Genomic DNA, 21406 nt, shown 5'->3' on the forward strand with positions numbered 1-21406 from the left:
CAAACATGTAAACCAGTGATATTCAACTTGTGGCCTGTGGGCCTGATCCGGCCTGTAATTGGGTGCCAGGTGGTCCTGCAACTATTCTGTAATCCACAATAGAATTTAAATTAATTCACACTTTTCTTAAACTTTGAATGTAAATAAGGTGCCTGAGTGCATTAAAAGCATCAATATAGAGCTTGTTTAACAAAAAAAAGTGCCAGGGTCAAATTATTTTTATATAAATTAGTAAAGTTTGTTGTCAACTGGCCCCTGACCTCCTGGCATTTTGCAAATGTGGCCCCAGGGCAAAGCAAGTTGAGTATCCCTGATGCAGACTAACTTGTTTAGAGTCGTTACTTCTCCTCTGTGGCATATTCTAGGAGGTGGTATTAAACTTTGTAGAGAATAAAAGCAAACAGGTATGTCAAAGAAAGATGATACTCTAACACAGACAATCGGTTATTGTGCAGCATTCTATAGAGGCTAGAACCAGCATGTACACTGACATATTCAAAGATCTTATTTTACCTCTTTGACGCCCAACAGGTAGAAATAAACTATGCAGGGAATGCAGAGGTATAGAAAGTTTAACAAAAAACAAAAAAAGTGATTGAAAGTAAAAAGCATAGATAAGTTTTACTTTTAGTCCCAGTCAGAAAGGGTTGAGGCAAGGCAGTGCTACATATTTGGGAAGTACTGAGTATATAACTGGATAAATGAGACTTGGATTGTTCTGCATGAGTTGTGTGAGAGTTTGTGAATAGATGATTTGATATAGTTTTGCTCTTGTTAAAGGTGGTCCCCTTTTTTTGGATTCTTGGTTCATTGAGAAAAACAATGTTTTCTTTACAAATTAAAGGTAACACAACATGAATGATGTACAGTATAAATGGTCACTTTGATAAGAATCTGTAGGGTTCTGAGGTCAGTTTTTAAAATTTTGTAAATAAACTATATTATTAGTTATTTGGAAGGTTTAAGAGGGTTATAAATTATCTAATTTTTTTGTTGTGATTATGGATTAAAGTGGTAGGTAATAAAGAAACCAGCCCAGTCACCTGAAGAAGATGTTGCCATTGTACATTTTTGCAAAGCATGGTTACATTTGTACATTTCACATGTATCTTATATATATATTAACGTTTCTAAAGTGACATGGTACATGAGCTGACTTCAGGACGAAGTGATACCTTGGTGAGACACCTGCCAAGCTGCCGACCAATGTTCGAGCCCAACAAACAACAAAACCGGTTGTTTTTTAGTGAGAAATCACTGCATTTCCTGCTGGAATAGAGCCAATACAAGTATCTAGCCTACCTTGAGCTTTGCTTTTTTACAGAGTCAAGAGACTGACATCCTGTAGCTGTTGGTGAGACAGGCAACAGTAAAAGTAATTGTTTTCTGTCTCCTTTTCTTTTTCTGAACAGAGTTCAAACACTGCAACAATGCCTGCCCCAGGTGTGTGTATGAACATTGTCAATGCCCGTCATGCGAAAGATGGCAGAGGGACCCGCAACAACCCCGAGCAGTTTCTCAACCAAGACTTTGTGCAGCTGAAACAGTACTGTCTCATCAAACAGGTGAGGTACATCGATGACATGTTCCCCCCTGACAGAAGGTCCATCGGTCAGGGGGTACTGAGTCCTTCTGACCTGAAGCGAGTTGTCTGGCTGAGACCAGGGGTGAGTGTTTAAGTCTTTGATCCCATATCACACTAAATGTTGATGTGTAAACATGTCTTTCTTTTACTAAACATTCAACTTTTTCAACTGTCATGTGTTTAACTTTGATCCTTGTTGATGTTGTGCAGAGCTTAGCTTGTGTTAGTGCTTGTGCTAGCAGCTACAGCCTAAAGGCTCAGACATACCAAACTGACTTCAGAGAACTAGTGGTGACAGAAGCCCCATGCTGCATCACCTCATGTCACCGTGCCTTGGCCAAAAAGTTGCACATAAACACACCACAAAAACTTCTGCTGCTGGCCCACTAGCACGTATGTTTTGTGGTCTCCACACCAGCAGATGGTGGTAGGCTGTATTCATTATACAAAAGGGGAAACCAGAAGATGCTAGTTAGCCAGATAGCACATTAACAACACAATCATATTTACTGTGCACCAGTGAACAATAACGCAAACCTGCATGAAACGTTCCTGCTTAAGAGCTCAATGGCTAGAGAAAAATAATCTTATCTTATTTAACAAGTTTGTTTTGGCCTCATGCCTTCTTGACTTTAGCACTTTGTTTACTTTCCTCACCTCTGTTTCTCTTCTCATGGGCAGAGCTGAACTGCCAGTCAGAGTAATTTCATTCACCAACAGGCTGCAGAGCCGCTGACGGCAATCTAACATGCTGAATCGGCAGAAAAAAAGCCAACTAGTGTCGACGAGGGCCAGTGGTGCAGGACACACCACAGCAACGAGGGCCACGGTTGCTCACTAACGGCCCAAGATGGACCTACGGCACTCTCAGCTCATTGTGTCAGGGCCTTGAGGCTCCTGACACAACAAGCTGACAGTTTGCCATTGGTTGATGTCAGGCATCTGTGAGCATATGTTGCCCAAGTTTTTTTTTTTGTGGTGTGTCCCGTATCATTGGCCCTTGTTGGCTTTTTTGGGTGATTCAGCACATTCAATCTGCGGCTGAGTTTGTCAATGAATGAAATCACTCTGATTGGCAGTTCAGCTCAGTGTATGAGAAGAAAAACTAAAGTGAGGAAAGTAAACAATCAACTAAAGCCAAGAGGGCATCACATCAAAACTTTTTATATTAGGTAAGGTTATTTTTGGGGGCATTGAGCTCTTTAGAAGACAACGTTTGGAACTGTTTTTTTATTGTTTACTACTGTAACGTAAAAATCATTTGTTCTTTCAATATCAGGCCGAGACACAGGCAATGAAAGGCAATGAAACAGTTGGACTTCTTTGCCACAAGTTCTTTGATGTTAGTTTGGTTTGTCTCAACCTTAAGATTTTGTACAAAGTAAGACTCTTGCTTAGGATTGTTCAGAGCTGCTGAGAGTCACAGAGTTTGTCATTCCTCAGTTATTTGGCAGTGCCAGCAAGCCTTTTACATAACCATCACTGAATTGTTTGGTTCAGTATTGAGTAAAAAACAAAAGTTGCTTAATATACATTAAAAGATGAATATTAGAAGTCAAAGACTAATCTGAAAAAGCTAAACAGGCTGTAGTTATAGTGTATTACTAACAGGTGCTGTCAACAATTTCTGTGTTTCAGAAAATTGTTTCCAATCCTTTTTTTGAAGTTGATGGGGTCTCCAGGTTTGACTTCGGTCAAGGCGTAGTTGGTAGGAAAATTGCTTCATTCATAATAATCCATAAATTGTTTGTCCAGCAATGCAATTTTGAGATGCAAGTGCAGACAAGTGCAAAAAGAGACTATGGTAGGGCAGAGAATATATTGTACCAATGTGTTGTTTTTTTTAACTCTTTCTATCAGGAGACTGCTGGTTTCTTGCATCTATCGGAGCTCTGACATTCCAGACTGACATCCTTCAGCAAGTTGTTCCTCTCGATCAAAGATTTGATAAGGACTACTGCGGGCTGTTCCACTTCAGGGTAAAGCAGTGTTTGTATAAAAGTAGGCTAGATTCCGCTAAATGACACATAACTTGTTTTTGCCATGATCTCTTAATATTCTCTCATTTCTCATCTACTCAGTTTTGGAGATTTGGAAGATGGGTGGATGTTGTCATTGATGACAAACTACCAACAATTGACGGCAGACTAATCTTCGTTAGCTCCAAAGACCCAACTGAGTTCTGGCCTGCTTTACTGGAGAAAGCCTATGCCAAGTATGAAAAAACAACATACTGTTTCTCAGTCATAAAATACATTTTCTCAGAGTGATATTTGTCTTATTTTGGGAGTATCTTTGCAAGTAATATCCCAACCACTTGTTTCAGAGTGTGTGGTTCCTACTCAGACATGAATGCTGGAACTCCCTCTGAGGCTTTGTCGGACTTCACTGGTGGTGTTCACATGTGTATCAATCTGGCAGAGCCTCCCCAAAACCTGTGGGAACTGATGTTCAGAGCTGGCAAATCTACGGCATTGATGGGTTGTGGTACACCACAGGGGGTAAGCACGAATATACCACACAAAACCAATACTGTCTGGTTCTTTTTGCTTTTATGTGCTAAAACTCTGTGGAATGTCTGCAGATGCTGTAAGATTATTTTTTTCATAAAAGCATCTTAGGACAAAGGGGGGCAAAGATGATCTTAGCCAAAGTATATGGTAACATAGTCCTAGTTAGACAGATAGTTTTAGTTATGTTCATTAGAAGATAATGTTTTTAATATGATTTGTATCTCCAGTATAACATCCACCCCTTTTCCACCAAAATTGGCACGCGTACGCAGGCTTTTGAAACGCGGGTAAACCCACTAAAAGTGGGGGGCAGACTCCTTTCCCATAGCCAGTAGACCATATATGGATCTGCAGCAGACCAGTTTGCCTTTCTCTGTGTGTCTGTTTTGTTTTGTTTTTTTCGTTGTTGTTTTTTTCTAGTGTGTCATGTCCAACGTCACAGACAGGCTGGAAAACAGGTCAGTGAACAGTAAAAAGCAGCATGGAGGCCTGTGAAAACTTTACAGTAGTTACTTCTACTGGGGGCGGTAGTAACTCAGTCCATAGGAACTTGGGTTGGGAACCGGAGGGTCACCTGTTCGAGTCCCCATCCGGACCAAAATATGGAGCGTGGACTGGTGGCTGGAGAGGTGCCAGTTCACCTCCTGGGCACTGCCGAGGTGCCCTTGAGCAAGGCACCGAACCCCCCAACTGCTCGGGGCGCCTGACCAAAGGGCAGCCCCCTCACTCTGACATCTCTCCACTTTGTGCATGTATAGGTCTTGTTTGTGCATGTGTGTGTCTTTCAGACCTGTGTGTAATTGACAAGCAAGAGTGAAAACATTGAATTTCCCCTCAGGGGGATTAATAAAGTAAATAAACTTAAACTTCTCTTTATATATCTCTTATTCAGTCTCTTTCAAACAAACTTGGTGCAGATTAATTTGGGTTGATGTTTGAGCACTGCTTGGGTGGAGATGGACTATATTTTGTGGTACCACACTGTTGCATCTCGCCAGTTAAGGGCCTTAAATTAGCATGTTCTAATGGATGTTGTGTTTCCATCAATGCCAATAAGAGCTGCAGCTGATAAATACCTATGAAAAATGCAGTGTCATTTGACTCTGGAGTGAATATGGATTGTAACCTTTCCCATTATATTTAAGAGTCGGATGTTAGCGGTTTTTGTGCAAGAGGAAACAGGCTTCAGTCTTTAGTATTTCATAGATGTCTGCTTGGTGATGACTATTCTGGCTGCTGACATTTTCATTTGTCATAGCAGCAAACCAAAAACACTGTGATGGCATGGTTCCATTTACAGCAGGTGTGACAGTAACTCCCTGTTCATACATGGCAATGGCCTGAGACTGAAGAAGTGCTGGGATGTCAGGCTGTCAAGTCTCAACTAATCAGTGGCATGACATGCTGAGGATATTTTAGCTATGCAGGAATTTCTCTTGATGTTCCCGGGGTGACAGATCTTTTTTTCAAGCCCCTCAAGAAAGTACATGCTTGTTCTCAATTCAATTCACCTATGAAAAAGAAAAGGAGTTTTAAACACAATTGATTATGGGCTTTAATGGCTTCCAGTTCCAAATCAGAGCTGAGTATTCAAGTAATGGCTGAAAGCTACAGACTCACCAGAAGCAAGGGATGTCCTACAGCCTTTAAATCTATATGTGTGAATAAGGTGTTAACCATTGTGAGCCAGTATACATGGAAATATTAGCAGTATTAATTGTATGGTATATATAACAGGTTAGAAATACCGCTTTACAGTAAAGCTTTATTGTGCAAGGAAAATAAAGATGAATGTCATTACTTGTCACGGTATAAAGAGCTTTAAAATTCATGTTATCATACAGCACTATGACCAACTCATGTTGCAAAGTGCTTTGTTTAGTACTCTTTCAAATTCTTGACATTTTAGTGTTTTTTCTGGGAGGATTTAACAATAACAATGAATTGCTGCTAAGACTTGTTTGAACTCATAAGACTAACCATCTAGCTAAATCATAATGTGTTTCAGTAGCATTGTTGTCTTTGTCTGCTATTACTTTCTTAACCCATGTTGATACTTAGCTCAATTTTGAGTATTTTATATGGATTCAAATATTGTCACTTCAGCGATTAGGAGGTAAACAATCAAATGTTGGTCCCCTGTTGACTTGTTAATTTATTATGTGCTTAGAAAAATGTATGTTGCACAAGATGACCTGCAGCTATAACATATGAAGTATTAATATCTTGTAGGAGACATCTGCCAACACGGTGTTACCGAATGGATTGGTCCAAGGCCATGCCTACACTGTTACTGGTTTGAAACAGGTAAAGAATTCCATTTGTTTTAAGGGCATTAGTGTACCACCAACTGCTAGCTACGTATCTTCATACAATACATACGATATATCCTACGAAAATGCACACATAACAGTCTATATAATATCCTACAAATTAGAGCCCCATGAATGACTTTACGTCCTTATCGTAAACTTACCTAACTAACGTAAAGTTACAGAGGTTGGGCTTAGGCAAATAAAATGACTGTGGTTAGGTTAAGGAAAAGAAACATGGGGAAGACATACCTTAAAATGACTGAAATTTCCCTCAAAGTTTACACAGTTGGAAAAACACAGTTGGGGAAAGTTCTGTGTTTGTACCAAAATATCTGGACTGTATGGGAGCGTTACCTTCTTTTCTGCCATCGGTGCACTGGTCACGTGATTGCAACCTTCCAAAATACATGGCTTATGAATGAATTACTGGTTTATCAGTACGTTGGATATGTATGAATTTTGGTGCATTACGAATGAATGGTGCATGAGAACAGCTCGTATTAGTCCTGAATTTAACCTTTGCAAATGATTTGATTAAAATATAGAGTTCTAGGGTAATAAAGTCCTTAATTTGGCCTTTACTGTAGCCTATAGTTGTACATATCAAAGGAAGTAAGTACATAGTGGTGTGCAGTGATTTTTATGGCAAATAACAAATTTTTCTGTCTGGTAATTGCTGGTCAGGTGATGAGCCGAGGGCAAATGGTAAACCTGGTGCGTCTGTGGAACCCCTGGGGCAGGGGGGAGTGGAATGGAGACTGGAGTGATCAGTAAGAATGGCACTGAGTGCAGTGACTATTTCACAAAGAAACTGCTCCGATTTGCTGTCCTAGGAGAGAAAACAGTGATTATTTTCTTATAACAAAATTTGTCATGCACAGGTAAATTTCTCAGGAATGCTTTGTTAACAGTTTGTGTCTGCCTCTTGATGATAAGCTCTACAATGGTAAACTAAATAATGTTTTTGTAAGTCATTTATAAGGGAGTTGGGGACATTTTAAATAGAGCCATGAAGCCTTTCTGTAGCTGTCTTATTGTAATAACTCTCTTGTTATTATAAACTGGTTGTGCCAGTTAGCAATAAAGCATGACTACAGCGGTTCTGACAGGTCTTCTACATTCATATCTTGGAGGTTATCAGTTATAAAAGAATAATGTAATTAATGTTTTTCCAGTGAATGTAAATCTTTTTATGATTACTTGTCTGAACCTTACCCAATGATTGCAGCAGACAAGTTAAACTGATGCATCCAGTCCAGGCTGGTGTCTCATGGGTGATCCAAGTTATGCTGGATCCTTTTTTATGCGTTTTATATAACGATCTCCTCAGTTATTTACTATTGTATCTTACTATCTTACTATATAATGATGAAAACTCTGTCTGTCTGTGGGTGTGTCTGTTCCACCTTTTTCTCCTCACTGACTTGGTCAATCCACATGAAATTTGGCACAGTGGTAGAGGGTCATGGGAGGATGTGAATGAAGCAATATTACATCAATTGGCCAAAGGGGGGGGCGCTATAGCAACCGATGAAATTGCAAACTTTGAATGGGCATATCTGATGCCCCGTATGTCGTAGAGACATGAAACTTTGCACAGAGATGCCTCTCCTCATGAGGAACAAATGTGCCTCAAGAACCCATAACTTACAGTTCTATAGATAGGGACCAATATCTAAAGTTCCCTCTTAGCAAAAGTTGGCAAACTTCCTAAAACTGAGCTTCTATAAGGCAATGAATATTGCGGAGGGCGTGGCTCATCACATAAAGGTGTATAACATCTCAAGGGTTTCACCGATCACCACACAACTTTGTAGGCATATGGCCACACATAATCTGAGGGGACCCCTCCATTATTGACCCCATCAAACAAAATGGGGGCGCTAGAGAGCTAATTTCTTATCTAGGCCTAACCGCCATATCGATTTTTACTAAACTTGGTAGATATGTAGAACAGGACGCCTCAAGGTGACTGGAGAAATTTAACTCTAATTGGCAACTGGGTGGCGCTATAACAACAGAAAAATGCTTAAAAATGGCTAAAATGCGACCGATCGCTGTGGCTCCCCCTGTGGCCCAATGTTGTTGGTTTTTTTTTTTTTTTTTTTGTTATGACTAAGTCATGGTACGGTATGCTGTACTCAATGGGTATGGACTAGTTTTATTTAATGCATGATAGTTCAAAGCATGTTGACCAACTGTGGAGCAGAGCCCTGAAAAGTCTCTAGCTGAGCTTATGGTCTTGGCAGTTTACACAAAATTGGTTTTGGCAGTTTTCAGTCCAGGCAAGCCAAGTTTTGTCAGACAGCAATTGCAGCTTGTTTATGTTTTGTCAGCAAAACATCTGTTGGCTTTTTCAGTTTCATGCCATGCCATGAGAACTAAAGCTAGTAATTACACAGATTAATCTGCCTGGTACAACCACAGTGTGATCTGTTGGTCACCCAGTTGCTCCAGTGATTTAGTATTGCACTTTCAAAAAGGTTTCCCGAAAGATGCATGAAAAGAAGTAAGGTCAAAATCAGCAAGGAAGAAGCTGAGATCTCCTGACACTTAGTGCTTAGTATATCAAGCTCCCAAAACACTGGATTCTACATTTTCCATACAGCAACTTGACAGTTTGTGTTTTCGTAGACCCTTCCTGTCTTTTCAAACTCCATGCCACAGGTTTGAAAGTCAGATTTTACACTAATAAAAATTGTCTAGTCTTCAAGCCCAAGCTGAATACCTTTCCTCCTCTACAGCTACCACATGAATGCCAGGATTTGCACGAGTGCATCTGGTCAAAAACAACTTGACACATGATGTGCTCTTGGCCGTGAGCCTTGGCCTCTATCAGAAAAGGTCACTTACAACTGAATGTTTGAACCAATTTTAACAATATTGCCTCTCTTCTTTCTTCACTGCAAAATTGTACCTAAAGGTCGCCTTTATGGCAAACTGTGAGTCCTGAGGATCATAAGATGTGCCTTTCAGTGGCCGATGATGGGGAGTTTTGGTAAGCAAGCTAAAATGAAAATTTAAGGTGACAACGATTTTATAAACGTTCTGACTGCAGAATGTTTTGTGACATAAATTCAAAACTGATGTATAATATCTTTACCTGAAAGGGATTAAAAAGTAGTTTGTATTTTGAGACCACGGTTTTACATACAAAAACTAAAGTATAACTAGGTACATATAATCAATAAGCAGTATCTATACATATTGTTTCACCAAGGACATATTTCTGTAGTAGCCAAGAGAGGCATCATAATTTATTCATGATATATATCATAATTAGGTGTAATTACATGTTTGTAATTAAGTGTAAATTGAAATTAATTTGATTATACTTTCAGTACATCTAAAAAACAGCAGATTGCACATGCATATTTTACCTCAACTTACAGAGTAACAATTTCTTCTTTGACGGATCAAGTGACTCTAAGCCTAAAACAACACTGTGTCTAAATGAATCTCTGATGTCAACAGGATGACCCTGGAAAACTTCTCGAAGTTCTACTCAGACCTTGACATCTGCTGCCTTTGTCCCGACTTCCTTGATGGAAGCTCTTCATGCCATTGGAAGACGTCCTACCATGAGGGCAGATGGGTTGCAGGAACAACTGCTGGAGGATGCATTAACAACCTTGGTACTTTCAGGATATCTGAACTTATGCAAAACTGTACCCTCAAAAGCAGTACATGGAGACTGAAGTGTGCCAGTTAAAAATGTAGTCATTGTGTATGTAGTGTGTTACTTCTTAATTTTAAATGCATAAATGCTCGGGATGTGTTACGTTTCACAAAATTCACAGTTCAGTTTGATTCAACACAGGGGTGTCATGGTTTGGTACGTTTTCAACAGAGCACATAATAGAAATTTCCTTGATTTTAACATGTTCACTTTATTAAAACTAAGATCATAAAGTGTGATGTTCTTCGAACATTGATGGAGTCATACCTGAGTGACTCATCTTCAGGGGTGTCTCCTTAGCTTCATATATATAAAAAAACACAACAACAACCAGCTACTTAAAAATATTTACTGTAGTAAAAAACGTTCCTTTTTTATTCCAAGCAGACTCATAAGAGTACCTAGCATGTCCTATTTCAATGTGTAGGTCCACTGAAAAAACAGCGCCATGGAGAGTTGGGATGAGAACATGTTGGTATGTCTGTTGACTGAGGAGAGCCTGGTGGCTGTGGCTCAGGAGATAGAGTGGGTTGTCCAGTAATTGGAGAAATGGGGGTTTGATCCCTGGCTCCTCCAGTCTGCATGTCAAAGTATTTTTGACACTTGACATGCAGATTCTACGGCCCATATTACTCCCTTTTACTCCCTAATTTATAATATAAATTATTCATGTATCAATTAAAATATCCCCAAACAAGCTTTGTCAAATTAAATCACACAAGGTAGTCAAGATAATCTACAGACTTTATTGTAAGCAGTTTCATGTAGAAACTATTTTCTTTCTAACAAACTACACCCTCTAACTGTGTCAACGCAAAGAAGGAAAAGTGCACCTACTGCTAGCTCACCTAGCACCACTGAGCTAGCTAACATTACAGCTCAGTTGAGGAGGACACCATTATTTACATCTTGTGTTGTCACGAGCACGAGCTTTTTGTCCATGAGTCAATGCACACTGTACCTGACCTGTCCATCAAAGGTTGCATCCAGTCCCATATTGTGATAAAGAGCATTGAAGCAATTGCTTTCTGCTCAATTTATCATTTACACATACATAGATGTTTCACCCTTGTTTTAGCAAAATGGTAAAATGCAGAATTATTTCCTTCTTTGCCTTCCAGACAGTTTCTGGACTAATCCACAGTATCGGGTCAGGATCGAGGGTTTGCTCAGTGAATGTTCTTCGGGCCAAGATGAGAAAAACATGCTGGTGTCTCTCATGCAAAAACCAGACAAGAGAAACAGACGCCTGGTCAAAAGTCTCCACATTGGATTCTCTGTATTTGAGGTAAATATTAACCTTCACTGTTTTTTTTTTAACAGTATAGACTGTTATGGATATATCCTGTATATGCATGGAAAGTAGCTGTTAAAGATGACACACGCATATCACATGAAATAAAAGCAGAAATAAAACCATTCTTGGCCATTCTGTGTCATTGTGGTGAACAATATCAGTGCTGTATCACAAAGTTAGCATTTATAGGAATGTGGCTTATCACTCAACATAAAACATCTGTACCAAGTTCTTGAAGAAACTCTGAATGCAGCATATTCACTTGCTTTTTCATTTTACTAGAACTTTGGTAAACCACAATAAGCCCTATAACTGATCATTAACTTCCTTGATATCTATTTGCATCATTCACATGTCTTCATGAATTAATGATTTAATTAAAAATATTTGTTGTCCTTAACATGAACTAATTTTTCTCTGATTTCTTCTCAGGTGACTGAAGAAGTAAGTAACATTTTAACCCAATCCTCATACACAGTGCATGCCTACCTACATACTGCAGCTATGCTATAAACCGCATATAACTGACATCTATTTATTACTGGTGTTACAGTACAAGGCACACAGAGGGAAGTTCCCAGCCTCTTTCTTCAGCAGAAACAAGGCTGTCGCCCAAACAAAAACCTACATGAATGCACGTGAGGTGATGGAGTTCTTTTTGCTCAAGCCTGGCGAATACCTGATTGTGCCGTCCACCTTTAATCCAAATGAGACAGCCTCCTTCATCCTGACCATCCTTTCCAAGGCAGAGACCCACATCCAGTAAGTCACTCGCCAGACCTAGCGCATTCAGCACCATAGACAAGCCCCCACCCAATAAAAGAATATTTCATTATCTTATCTAATATTTGAAACAATGACAAGACCTAAAAAATCAACACAAATAAACAATGTAGCTAACAAACAATAAAAGAATATGGTAGGCTATGCGTGACTTCAAATCGCTTTTGCCTTTTCATTTTCTCTTACTCCGATGCCCTCCACTTACACTTCACTCCACCATATCTATCCATCTTTTAGCACAGTCAAACTAAACATATGACCCTGGTGCTGGATGTCTCCCAATCATTTCATCATCAATCTAATTCACAGTGAAAATGAATTGATTCACACTGGGGATTTTTTTTTTTTTACTTTTAATATACATGAGGTGCCAGAGTGCATAAAAAAGAATCACATTAGAGCTTGTTTGTCCAAAAAAAGTGCCAAGGGAGGATCCCGTGGACCCCCTGACAGAAGTTCAGGCTAAGCCCCGAATGTCCTCAAATCCTAAAGAACGCCCCGTGTACATGTGCAGGGCTTCTGTGACTGGCCCCTGGCCTCTTGTCATTTTGCAAAATGGCTCCCAGGCTAAGCAGGTTGAGAATCCCTGCTCTAGCACGTTGACTGTGATGATCACTCTTACAACAGACCGACTGTTGGCATTAGATCAAATTTTTTACCCTACTGTTTGATTTGGGTTTTTTTTCCTCCAAATTTAAAACCTTTTCTTGTGTCGGTAGGGAAGTGGCAGGCACCTATGTCACCTAAAGGAAGGTCTGCCACTGCTCATGTCTGACTAATTAGTCTTTAAAAGCTTGTACTATTAATTTATGTGCCATGACCAACTTATTATAAGCTTTTTACTCCAAAAACACAGAATCTCAAGCAAAAGTTGGCGATGAAAATAACAAAATAATTACATACAAAACACACATGTCAAAGGTGCCTTTAAACAACTCCAGAATGTTACTGGAAGTACTAACTGTAATGCCATTGCTGAATTTCACATTATACTCCCTTGAACTACTTGTTACTGAGAAAAGTGACCAAGCCTTACTCAGTATTGTGCTATGCTCATCACTGGCCACACGTGATGCGCTGTCGTCTTGTCTTTTCTTCCAGTGAGAATTCTGGTGGCCATAACCACGAACATAAGAAAACAGAAGAGGTTTGCAAGATTTTATGATATATTGTCAATGTTCTCCTTATTTTGGTAATGCTGTTGTTTTGCACGTTGTTTACTTTGTTGATTACACTGATAGCATGTAACACATAGTACATATAATATGGTGCATTAATTGCTCTGTAGCTGAAAGCAGTCAATATTTTGCAGCCCATACACATCAGAAATGGAGGGGATGATGAAAAGAAGAGGGTGATGTTCCGACAGTACTCTGATGAGGTAATTTCTGTGTCTTAAAATAATAATCTCAAAGATTTTCATTTAAGTAAATGTCTGTTAAGTCACTATTGCTTAATAAGGTGAAAGAATGGTGAGTAAGCCTGTGGCTTATTGACCAAAGCCCTTGCATTTGCAGTATTATGAACCAGGTGTTTGTAACAACATTCTCGGGACATTTAATAATCTGCTTTTACCAGGCTGTTGTCATGCACTGTTCGTAGGTTTTCCTACAAAAAGTTTACACCAAAATTTGTGCATATCCTCAGAATCATGAGCCAGTAATTTGTGTATAATCAGTATATTTGGGAAGGTTCTGATCACGCAATCGATGTACTGATAGGAGTAAAGAATATATAAGGAGGTGGTCCCATAAAGAGGCAGGTTGGGGTGGTGGTTGGGTCACAAAACATGGGACTTTCCCCAGGAGACCAGTGTTCCGAACCATTTGAACTTTGAGTCATTTTAAGGTACGTCATCACTATGTTTTTTTCTTCAACCTAACCTCCCTAACTTAACGTTGGGTACGTAACTTTGTGCTACATACTTAATGTTACAGTTGTATGAGGATACGCTGCTCTCACGCACACCAACATAAACATGCAATTATGCAAAAAACAAACAAACCCACATGCACATACATGTATTACCCCACCCCCCACAAAATCTACGCCGATGTTCTTGCCAGCTACAGGGCTCATAAACAAGCTGCTATAAATGTAGTCCACCAAAAAACAAGCTGCAATTACAAGTTATTGCCATGGCTGCCACCAAAGAGAATGAAACTGAGATCTTCGAGATTGTAACTTTACCGCAATAGTTAAAGATTTTGGAAAATATGCTTATTTGTTTAGCTGCATTCACCACCAGTGTAGACTCAGTAAAGTCACTGGTGTCAGCTAAGAAATAGGCACAGAAAATGGGTGTTTTTACACTTTCATTTTTTAAGGTTAACTAGCAAACTTTAGACGTGGGTGGATTTTGTTATCTTTGGACAGAGCTGGGCTAGCTGTCTTCCCCCTGCTCCCTGTTTTTGTGCTAAGCTAAGCTAATCACCTACTAGCTGTAGCTTTATAATCTGAGTACAGACCCTGTTGTTACTGTACGTAAGTGCAGTAAAACCTCTGCCAGTAAAAGCCAATAATGTCAAATGTCTTCAGCATGGAGAAAGCCATATTTCAATCCGCTCTGTCCACAGTTTGTCATTCACCGCTATTATGGTTTACAATCGCGGTTTACACAAGCACATTGCGCTAGCAGAGCTACCTAAAATGTTTATGCCACTTATTATGCTTCTGTGCATTGATAGCTCTTTTTTTATTGTGTTTTTTGCATTATGTTGAGGAGGGCAGTATGGGTGTGAATGTATATATATATATATATATATATATATATACATATATATATATATATACATATATTATATACATATATATATATACACACACACACACACACACATACTGAAAATGTGGCCCATCAATATTTTCTGGTTTGAAAATCCTGAATTTGTAATTAAATAGCCATGCCATAAGGTATAGGGTGCCATTATTTCCCCTCAATATAAAGGCAACTAAGAAAATGAGAATATAAGACTATATGTTTTTTCTTGTTGTAATTTCATGTCCAGTATGAAGAAGTGGATGCTGAGCAGCTTCAGAGGCTTCTAAATGAAAACATCCTGCAAGGTTTGGACTGTGAAGTGGCCTGATGCGTATGAGCTAAAAGAAATATTCAAATATGATAATCTTCTGTAGCACTTCTATGTCGCTGGATGTTAGCCAAATAAAGTGTCCTGCTTTTCTTTCTATTTTAATATAGGACATTTGAAATCTGGAGGCTTCAGCCTTGACGCCTGTCGCAGCATGGTTGCTCTGATGGATGTATCCTGTTATGTGATATTCATTATGAATTTGTGTGATGGAAAAATATATGTTTTTTTATTCCTTCTCTCCATCTCAGCTTTAAGTTTGCTAAATTGGGAATCTCTCACAGTAAATGTAGTTAAATAAAACACAAAGGTAGTGTACATGCCAAAACCCAACAGCCCTTTTGGTGGTTTCACACAAAATCACATTTAAATGTTTAGCTAAGAAGTGGAACACGTGCAGCTCTGATTTCTTAACGATGGGTTAATCATTGTAGTTACATAATACATATAAGTAATCCACATGAAAACACTGCCAACACCTGCCTGCCCTTTAGTATATGTAACATGAATAGATTTAAAGGTCAGGCTAAGACATGAAACATCAGGTGCAGCTCTGATTCCTTAATGCTGGATCAGACGTCAATCACCGGCAAACTGAACTCTGAGGAATTTGTTCGTCTGTGGAAGAAGGTCGTCACATACAAGGTAAAACAACCAAGTGAAGATTAAAAATCTCATAATAAAACAAAAATTACTGGTGGCCTTTATAATTACGGACATAATGACTCATACATTACTAACTGTCTTCTCTTTTGCCAGGACATATTCTTCCGCACAGATGTTTCCCAAACAGTAACACTGTCACTGAGTGAGCTGAGGAATGCAATCATGGCTTTAGGTAGACAATCAGCCACTTCTCCTTGTCTGCTATAGACAGAATCATCCTGGGATTTATCCTCCTTCTTTTAAACCTTATGAGTGGTGCTGAAACTTCAAAATCTTGCTAACCGTGTTTTATATTTTGCTGCTACAGACAAGATTAAGCATGTAGCTGGAAATTAAAGGAAGCATTAATAAAGTTGGCAAGAGTTTGTTGGCTGTAATTAAAAACCTTTTCTGGGCAGCTGTAGCTCAGGGGAGTAGGATGAGCTGCCACTTATCTAAAAACCAGCTATTCCATTTCTGGCTCTTCCAAGCTGCATGTCAAAGTGTCCTTGGGCAAGATACTGGCCAACAACACACCTGTCTGTCAGTGTCATTAATACTGAGCTGTACTTCAGTTATATAATGTTAGTCCCGTACTTTTGTTTTTGAATGACATTGATGATGAACATTTAGATACTTAAACATATCCCAGCCACTTTGTATTTTCATTTATCCAAATGTGTGAGAGTTATTGCACAAGAACTGTTTTTCATTTTGAGCACAGGCGTCACTAGTGTTCTATTCACATGTCCCAGGCCATCACAGAGTAACAGTGTCATTGCTTAATGAAAGGAAAAATAAATTGCAGATTCTCATTAATGAAAACAATAAGGCAGACCTAAAATAAGTCAAACCATAAACTTTTGTCCTATATATGTTGGTTAGGAAAGAGGATCAGCGATGACATGCTGAACTTGATGGCTCTGCGCTATGGTGCCTCTTCTGGACACATGACGCTGGAGAGCTTCATCAGTCTTGCCCTTCGCTTTGACTGCATGAACCGTAAGTAAATTGGGAAGCTGCTGACAGTAGACAATAGTTTCAGTGCATGTATAGCCTAAATACGAAATTGTATTTATTACTCTGAGTCACTTTTCTGTGTGGTCAACAAACAATTTTTGCTGATTTCAAATGTATCAATGTACAATACATTTTATAATTATCTTGTGCACACAGGATGTAAAAAATCATCTTACAGGACTTTAAAGGGGAACTACACCCATTTTCAAAATTCATACAATACTAGTCCATACCCATTGGTAGCTTTGTGACCTTCTACCTATGCCAATCCTCAATGCCTATGTGCAGTTTCACATAGATTGACCACGTCAGTGAGTAGAAAAACGTGGGACAGACAGAATGACTGACTGACAGAATGACACACTGACAGTTTCCGTGATTATGTACAGCATACCATACCATGACTTAGTCATACCAAAAATTAGAAAAAAACCCCAAAACATTGGGCCACAAGCGGAGCCACAGCGATCTGTCGCATTTTAGCCATTTTGAAGCATTTTTCTGTTGTTATAGCGCCACCCAGTTGCCAACTAGAGTTAAATTTCTCCAGTCACCTTGAGGCGTCCTGTTCTACACATCTACCAAGTTCAGTAAAAATTGATATGGTGGTTAGGCCTAGATAAGAAATTAGCTCTCTAGTGCCCCCATTTTGTTTGATGGGGTCAATAATGGAGGGGTCCCCTCAGATTATGTGTGGTCATATGCCTACAAAGTTGCGTGGTGATCGGTGAAACCCTTGAGATGTTATACACCTTTATGTGATGAGCCACGCCCTCCGCAATATTCATTGCCTTATAGAAGCTCAGTTTTAGTAAGTTTTCCAACTTTTGCCAAGAGGGAACTTTAGATATTGGTCCCTAGATTATGTTCACCGAGTTTCATGGAGATCGGTCAAACTTCCTAGGAAGAGATCGATTTTAAGTGTTTTTCAAAAAATTCAAAATGGCAGAAAATCTATATAACCGCAAGTTATGGGTTCTTGAGCCACTTTGTTCCTCATGAGGAGAGGCATCTCTATGCAAAGTTTCATGTCTCTATGACATACGGGGCATGAGATATGCCCATTCAAAGTTTGCAATTTCAGTCAGTTGCTATAGCGCCCCCCTTTGGCCAGTTGATGTAATATTGATTCATTCCCATCCTCCATGACCCTCTACCACTGTGCCAAATTTCACATGGATTGACCAAGTCAGTGAAGAGAAAAACATGCAACAGACACACAGACAGAGTTTTCGTCATTATAAGATTCCTATGGTCTAAGACAGTCAAAAAAAATTACATGAACAGCTCTCTCCCAAATAAAGTGCCCCAGGGATTATGTTTTTCTCCAGACCGACACTGAAGTTAGCATCACCCTGGTTGCTTCATCAAAAATCCAATGGGGATTTTTACAAACTTCTTTATTGCAGAAAATAAGCTCTGTGACAAACATTTATAGTTCTTACATCTTTTTGTTCACCAAGATAATCTTCACAATGGAACACCATTTTTGAAGCCCAAATGCTATCACCAGAAGTAAAAATCTAGTTAGCGTACAAAGAAACCACACTACATTCACAACTAAACATGGCCACCACATCCAGGCCTTAAAGCCGTGGTTAATGTGATTATGTTGTGTCGGCTCATTTAGCCACTTGTTAGCAACCACTTTTTTTTAAGACACAACTTCAACATCACTAGTGGGGTATTTACTGATGTATTTTGTCTTAGAACAAAATGTGAAAATCTCCTGAGCTTGAGTTAACCACAGATCCTATTTCAGGTGTCTAATGAAAAACCCATTGACTTTGAGAAGAAGGAAGTGGGGGTGGAAAAATTCTAACTCATTTCTGGGTTTTGGGACTCATTCCTGGGGCACTCTGTCCAAACGCTGGAGTACTAAATCTCAGATTTGTGATGTCATAGGGAATGAAGTCTGGAGCTCCTTTGTAGAAAATGAATTGGGAAAGATTTTCTAGATGACAATAAGAGCACCCAGGGAAATGTTCTGAGTATATGGGTACATTTTATCTTAGACACTACTATAGAATAAAGCTCACCTGGGTATCAAAAAAGGACAGAAAAACAACAACACTGTGGGTCCACAAAATCAGGCTCCCATCCATTGTGATCCATTGTCATACTTCTCTGTTTTCTGGTTTTGAGAGACATAGCTCATGTTCACACTTATTACATTTTCCTTTACTGTGCGAACACTCAAAATATTAGGTGTTTAGTACAGAAGTATGCGATTTGAAGAAAGTCTTATGCGGATCAATATTTCTTTATTATTTGGTTGTATTAACATCATATTTCAACATTGCTGGGATGCTCACTAAGGAGGTCCAGCCGATGGCCAGGTAACGCTGTGACCACCAGCACAACTTTCATTTTGGAACAACTTTTGAACCACATTGGGATGTCTTGATTGAATGTTCAAACAATGGTCATTCAATGTCTCAGTGTTTTCTGCCATGTCTGTAGAGTCTTAGTTAGTTTAAGTAACATTTTGACGTCTGGAGGATATAAACTGCCTCCTGTCATCTGGTTAACTGGGATGTTTTTAATACATCTATACTGGGTCAGCAAGGAAAGGCTACACTGTACCAGTGCACCACTGGGTGGGCAGCAGTAACTTAAGGATGTCTACTGCATTTCACTTGCTGCACATCATTGTTTCACATGCAGTACGAAGCATTACCGGAAATGAAGTAACTGGTTAAGATGAAGAAAGAGACATTATGAACTTTGTGACATTTGGCCGACACCTCTGGCTCCCACTCTGCCTCCACAGTTTCTGAAGTAAAATGATTTCTGTTTTTCTCAATAGAAATCTTCAACCAGCTGTCTGATGGAGTGCACATCAAGAATCTTGGCGAATCAGAGGTAATAAAAATTCTTCACATGTGTTGCACATTTCTTGAAATTTGTTGGTAATTTACATTTTGACAATTCACAATCTGCACTGCTGTTGATCTAAAACAGGGGAGGGGAAATATGTTACTGGCCAACAATGTCCTTTGCTTCAAATACCATTCCCCTTATGTGTTGTTCTATAAACTATGGTGTTCTTGGACTACATTTTCAGATTTCAATGATGAAATGATGATGCTTTTAACCGGAGCTACAGATACATTAATGTGCAATAATAATTGTTCCCTCCTCATTTTTCAGTGGATGTACCTTGCGATGTACACTTAACATGAGAGAGAAGATGAACTGCAGGATTCATTTAGAATTACAGCGGCAGATTATGTGAAAGAAAATAAATATGTGTTCTTCTGCAAATGAATGAAATGTATCAAATGTATCAAATCACAATTAGATCATGTAAAGAAGAAGTGATTTAAATCAATAATGTGTGCATTGTTACCACGAGCAAATGTACTGACATATATGTGAACACCTGTGAACCTATCCCATGATGCATAGCAAAAATACTTCACTATTTTAAGTTTACATTTTATTCTCTTTGATGTACGTCGTTCATTTGTTGTAGATTAGATTACTGGATTTTCTGTTTCACTGTTTTGACCATTTAATATCACAACAACTATTGGAGAGATTGCCATGAAATTTGGTATACTTATATTCATGGCGCTAACAGGATGAAGCCTACTGACTGTAGTGATTCCCTGACTTGACAAGGGCCGCAATAAGATTGACTGTTGTGCTTTTGAGTATAATTTCTCAACAACTATTTCCAGAATTACCATGCCATTTGGTTCATTCACACATTCATTCTACCCCCCTGAATAAATTGTTAAAATTTGTCAGGCTGTTGTCATACACTGTTGGTATGTTTTCCTACGAAAACTAATGCACCAAAATTCGCACATAGTCCACATAATGATGAACCAGTAATACGTGCATTACCCACACAATTTGCGTAATTTGCTGTGAACATGTGACATATGTGCCGACAAGAGGCAGGTTGGAGTGGTGGATGGGTCACAAAACATGGGACTTGGCTAAATACAGCCTCAGTCGCTGCGAGCATGGCTGTATAGACACTCTGTCTTTTTAAGTTTTTCTGATAGGATGCTTTTATATTTTTAGTTGGGATAATGCATTTTGTGTTTTAACTGGGGGTAGACTTTTATTGTAATCACTTTGTACTGTTTAAAATAAAGACATTATACAAACAGCCTTGGCAGTATTTGTTTTATACAATATAAATGTCTTGCATATACAAGTATATTGAAACATGTTCTCCTTATGAGATGGGCTTTATAAATATGGCATACAAATAAATCATGGATTTGGAGATGTGTAGTCTGAAAACTCAAGGCTAATGCTAGTGAAGTGAGAATGTGCTGCCTTTTGATCAGCTCTTTGGAGACTGTTCAAGTGTAGTGTTAGATTTAATGGTGGTAGGTAAAATCCATAAAAGTAAGGACATATTATATATTAAATTTCTTTGCAATTGTTTTGGGGGGGGGGGGTCCATAACGTTCTGCCATCTTGAAAATACATCCGCCAGCAAGGGACATATAGCACT

At 39.0% G+C, this 21406-nt stretch overlaps 1 protein-coding gene across 1 annotated transcript; it reads left to right on the forward strand.

Moving 5' to 3' along the window:
* The first annotated feature begins 1430 nt into the window (after window positions 1–1430).
* Window positions 1431–20990, forward strand: LOC125895050 (calpain-9-like). The gene is made up of 21 exons (XM_049586819.1): window positions 1431–1667; window positions 3224–3293; window positions 3446–3564; window positions 3667–3800; window positions 3912–4086; window positions 6331–6405; window positions 7098–7183; window positions 9337–9411; window positions 9888–10048; window positions 11214–11380; window positions 11822–11833; window positions 11943–12151; window positions 13274–13319; window positions 13461–13553; window positions 15181–15238; window positions 15372–15433; window positions 15838–15906; window positions 16021–16099; window positions 16792–16908; window positions 19736–19791; window positions 20080–20990. Exons 1-21 carry the CDS (start codon window positions 1431–1433, stop codon window positions 20104–20106), a joined length of 2127 nt encoding a protein of 708 aa, XP_049442776.1. The 3' UTR covers window positions 20107–20990.
* Window positions 20991–21406: the final 416 nt, after the last annotated feature.

This window comes from Epinephelus fuscoguttatus, linkage group LG9 (assembly GCF_011397635.1).
Source record: "Epinephelus fuscoguttatus linkage group LG9, E.fuscoguttatus.final_Chr_v1".
NCBI lineage: Eukaryota > Metazoa > Chordata > Actinopteri > Perciformes > Serranidae > Epinephelus > Epinephelus fuscoguttatus.

Coding starts and splice junctions, on each gene's coding strand:
- LOC125895050 (XM_049586819.1), top strand. CDS start 1,431: ATGCCTGCCCCAGGTGTGTGTATGAACATTGTCAATGCCCGTCATGCG. Junction 1,668..3,223: donor TTGTCTGGCTGAGACCAGGG/GTGAGTGTTTAA, acceptor TCTGTGTTTCAG/AAAATTGTTTCCAATCCTTT. Junction 15,434..15,837: donor GCATGGTTGCTCTGATGGAT/GTATCCTGTTAT, acceptor ATGCTGGATCAG/ACGTCAATCACCGGCAAACT.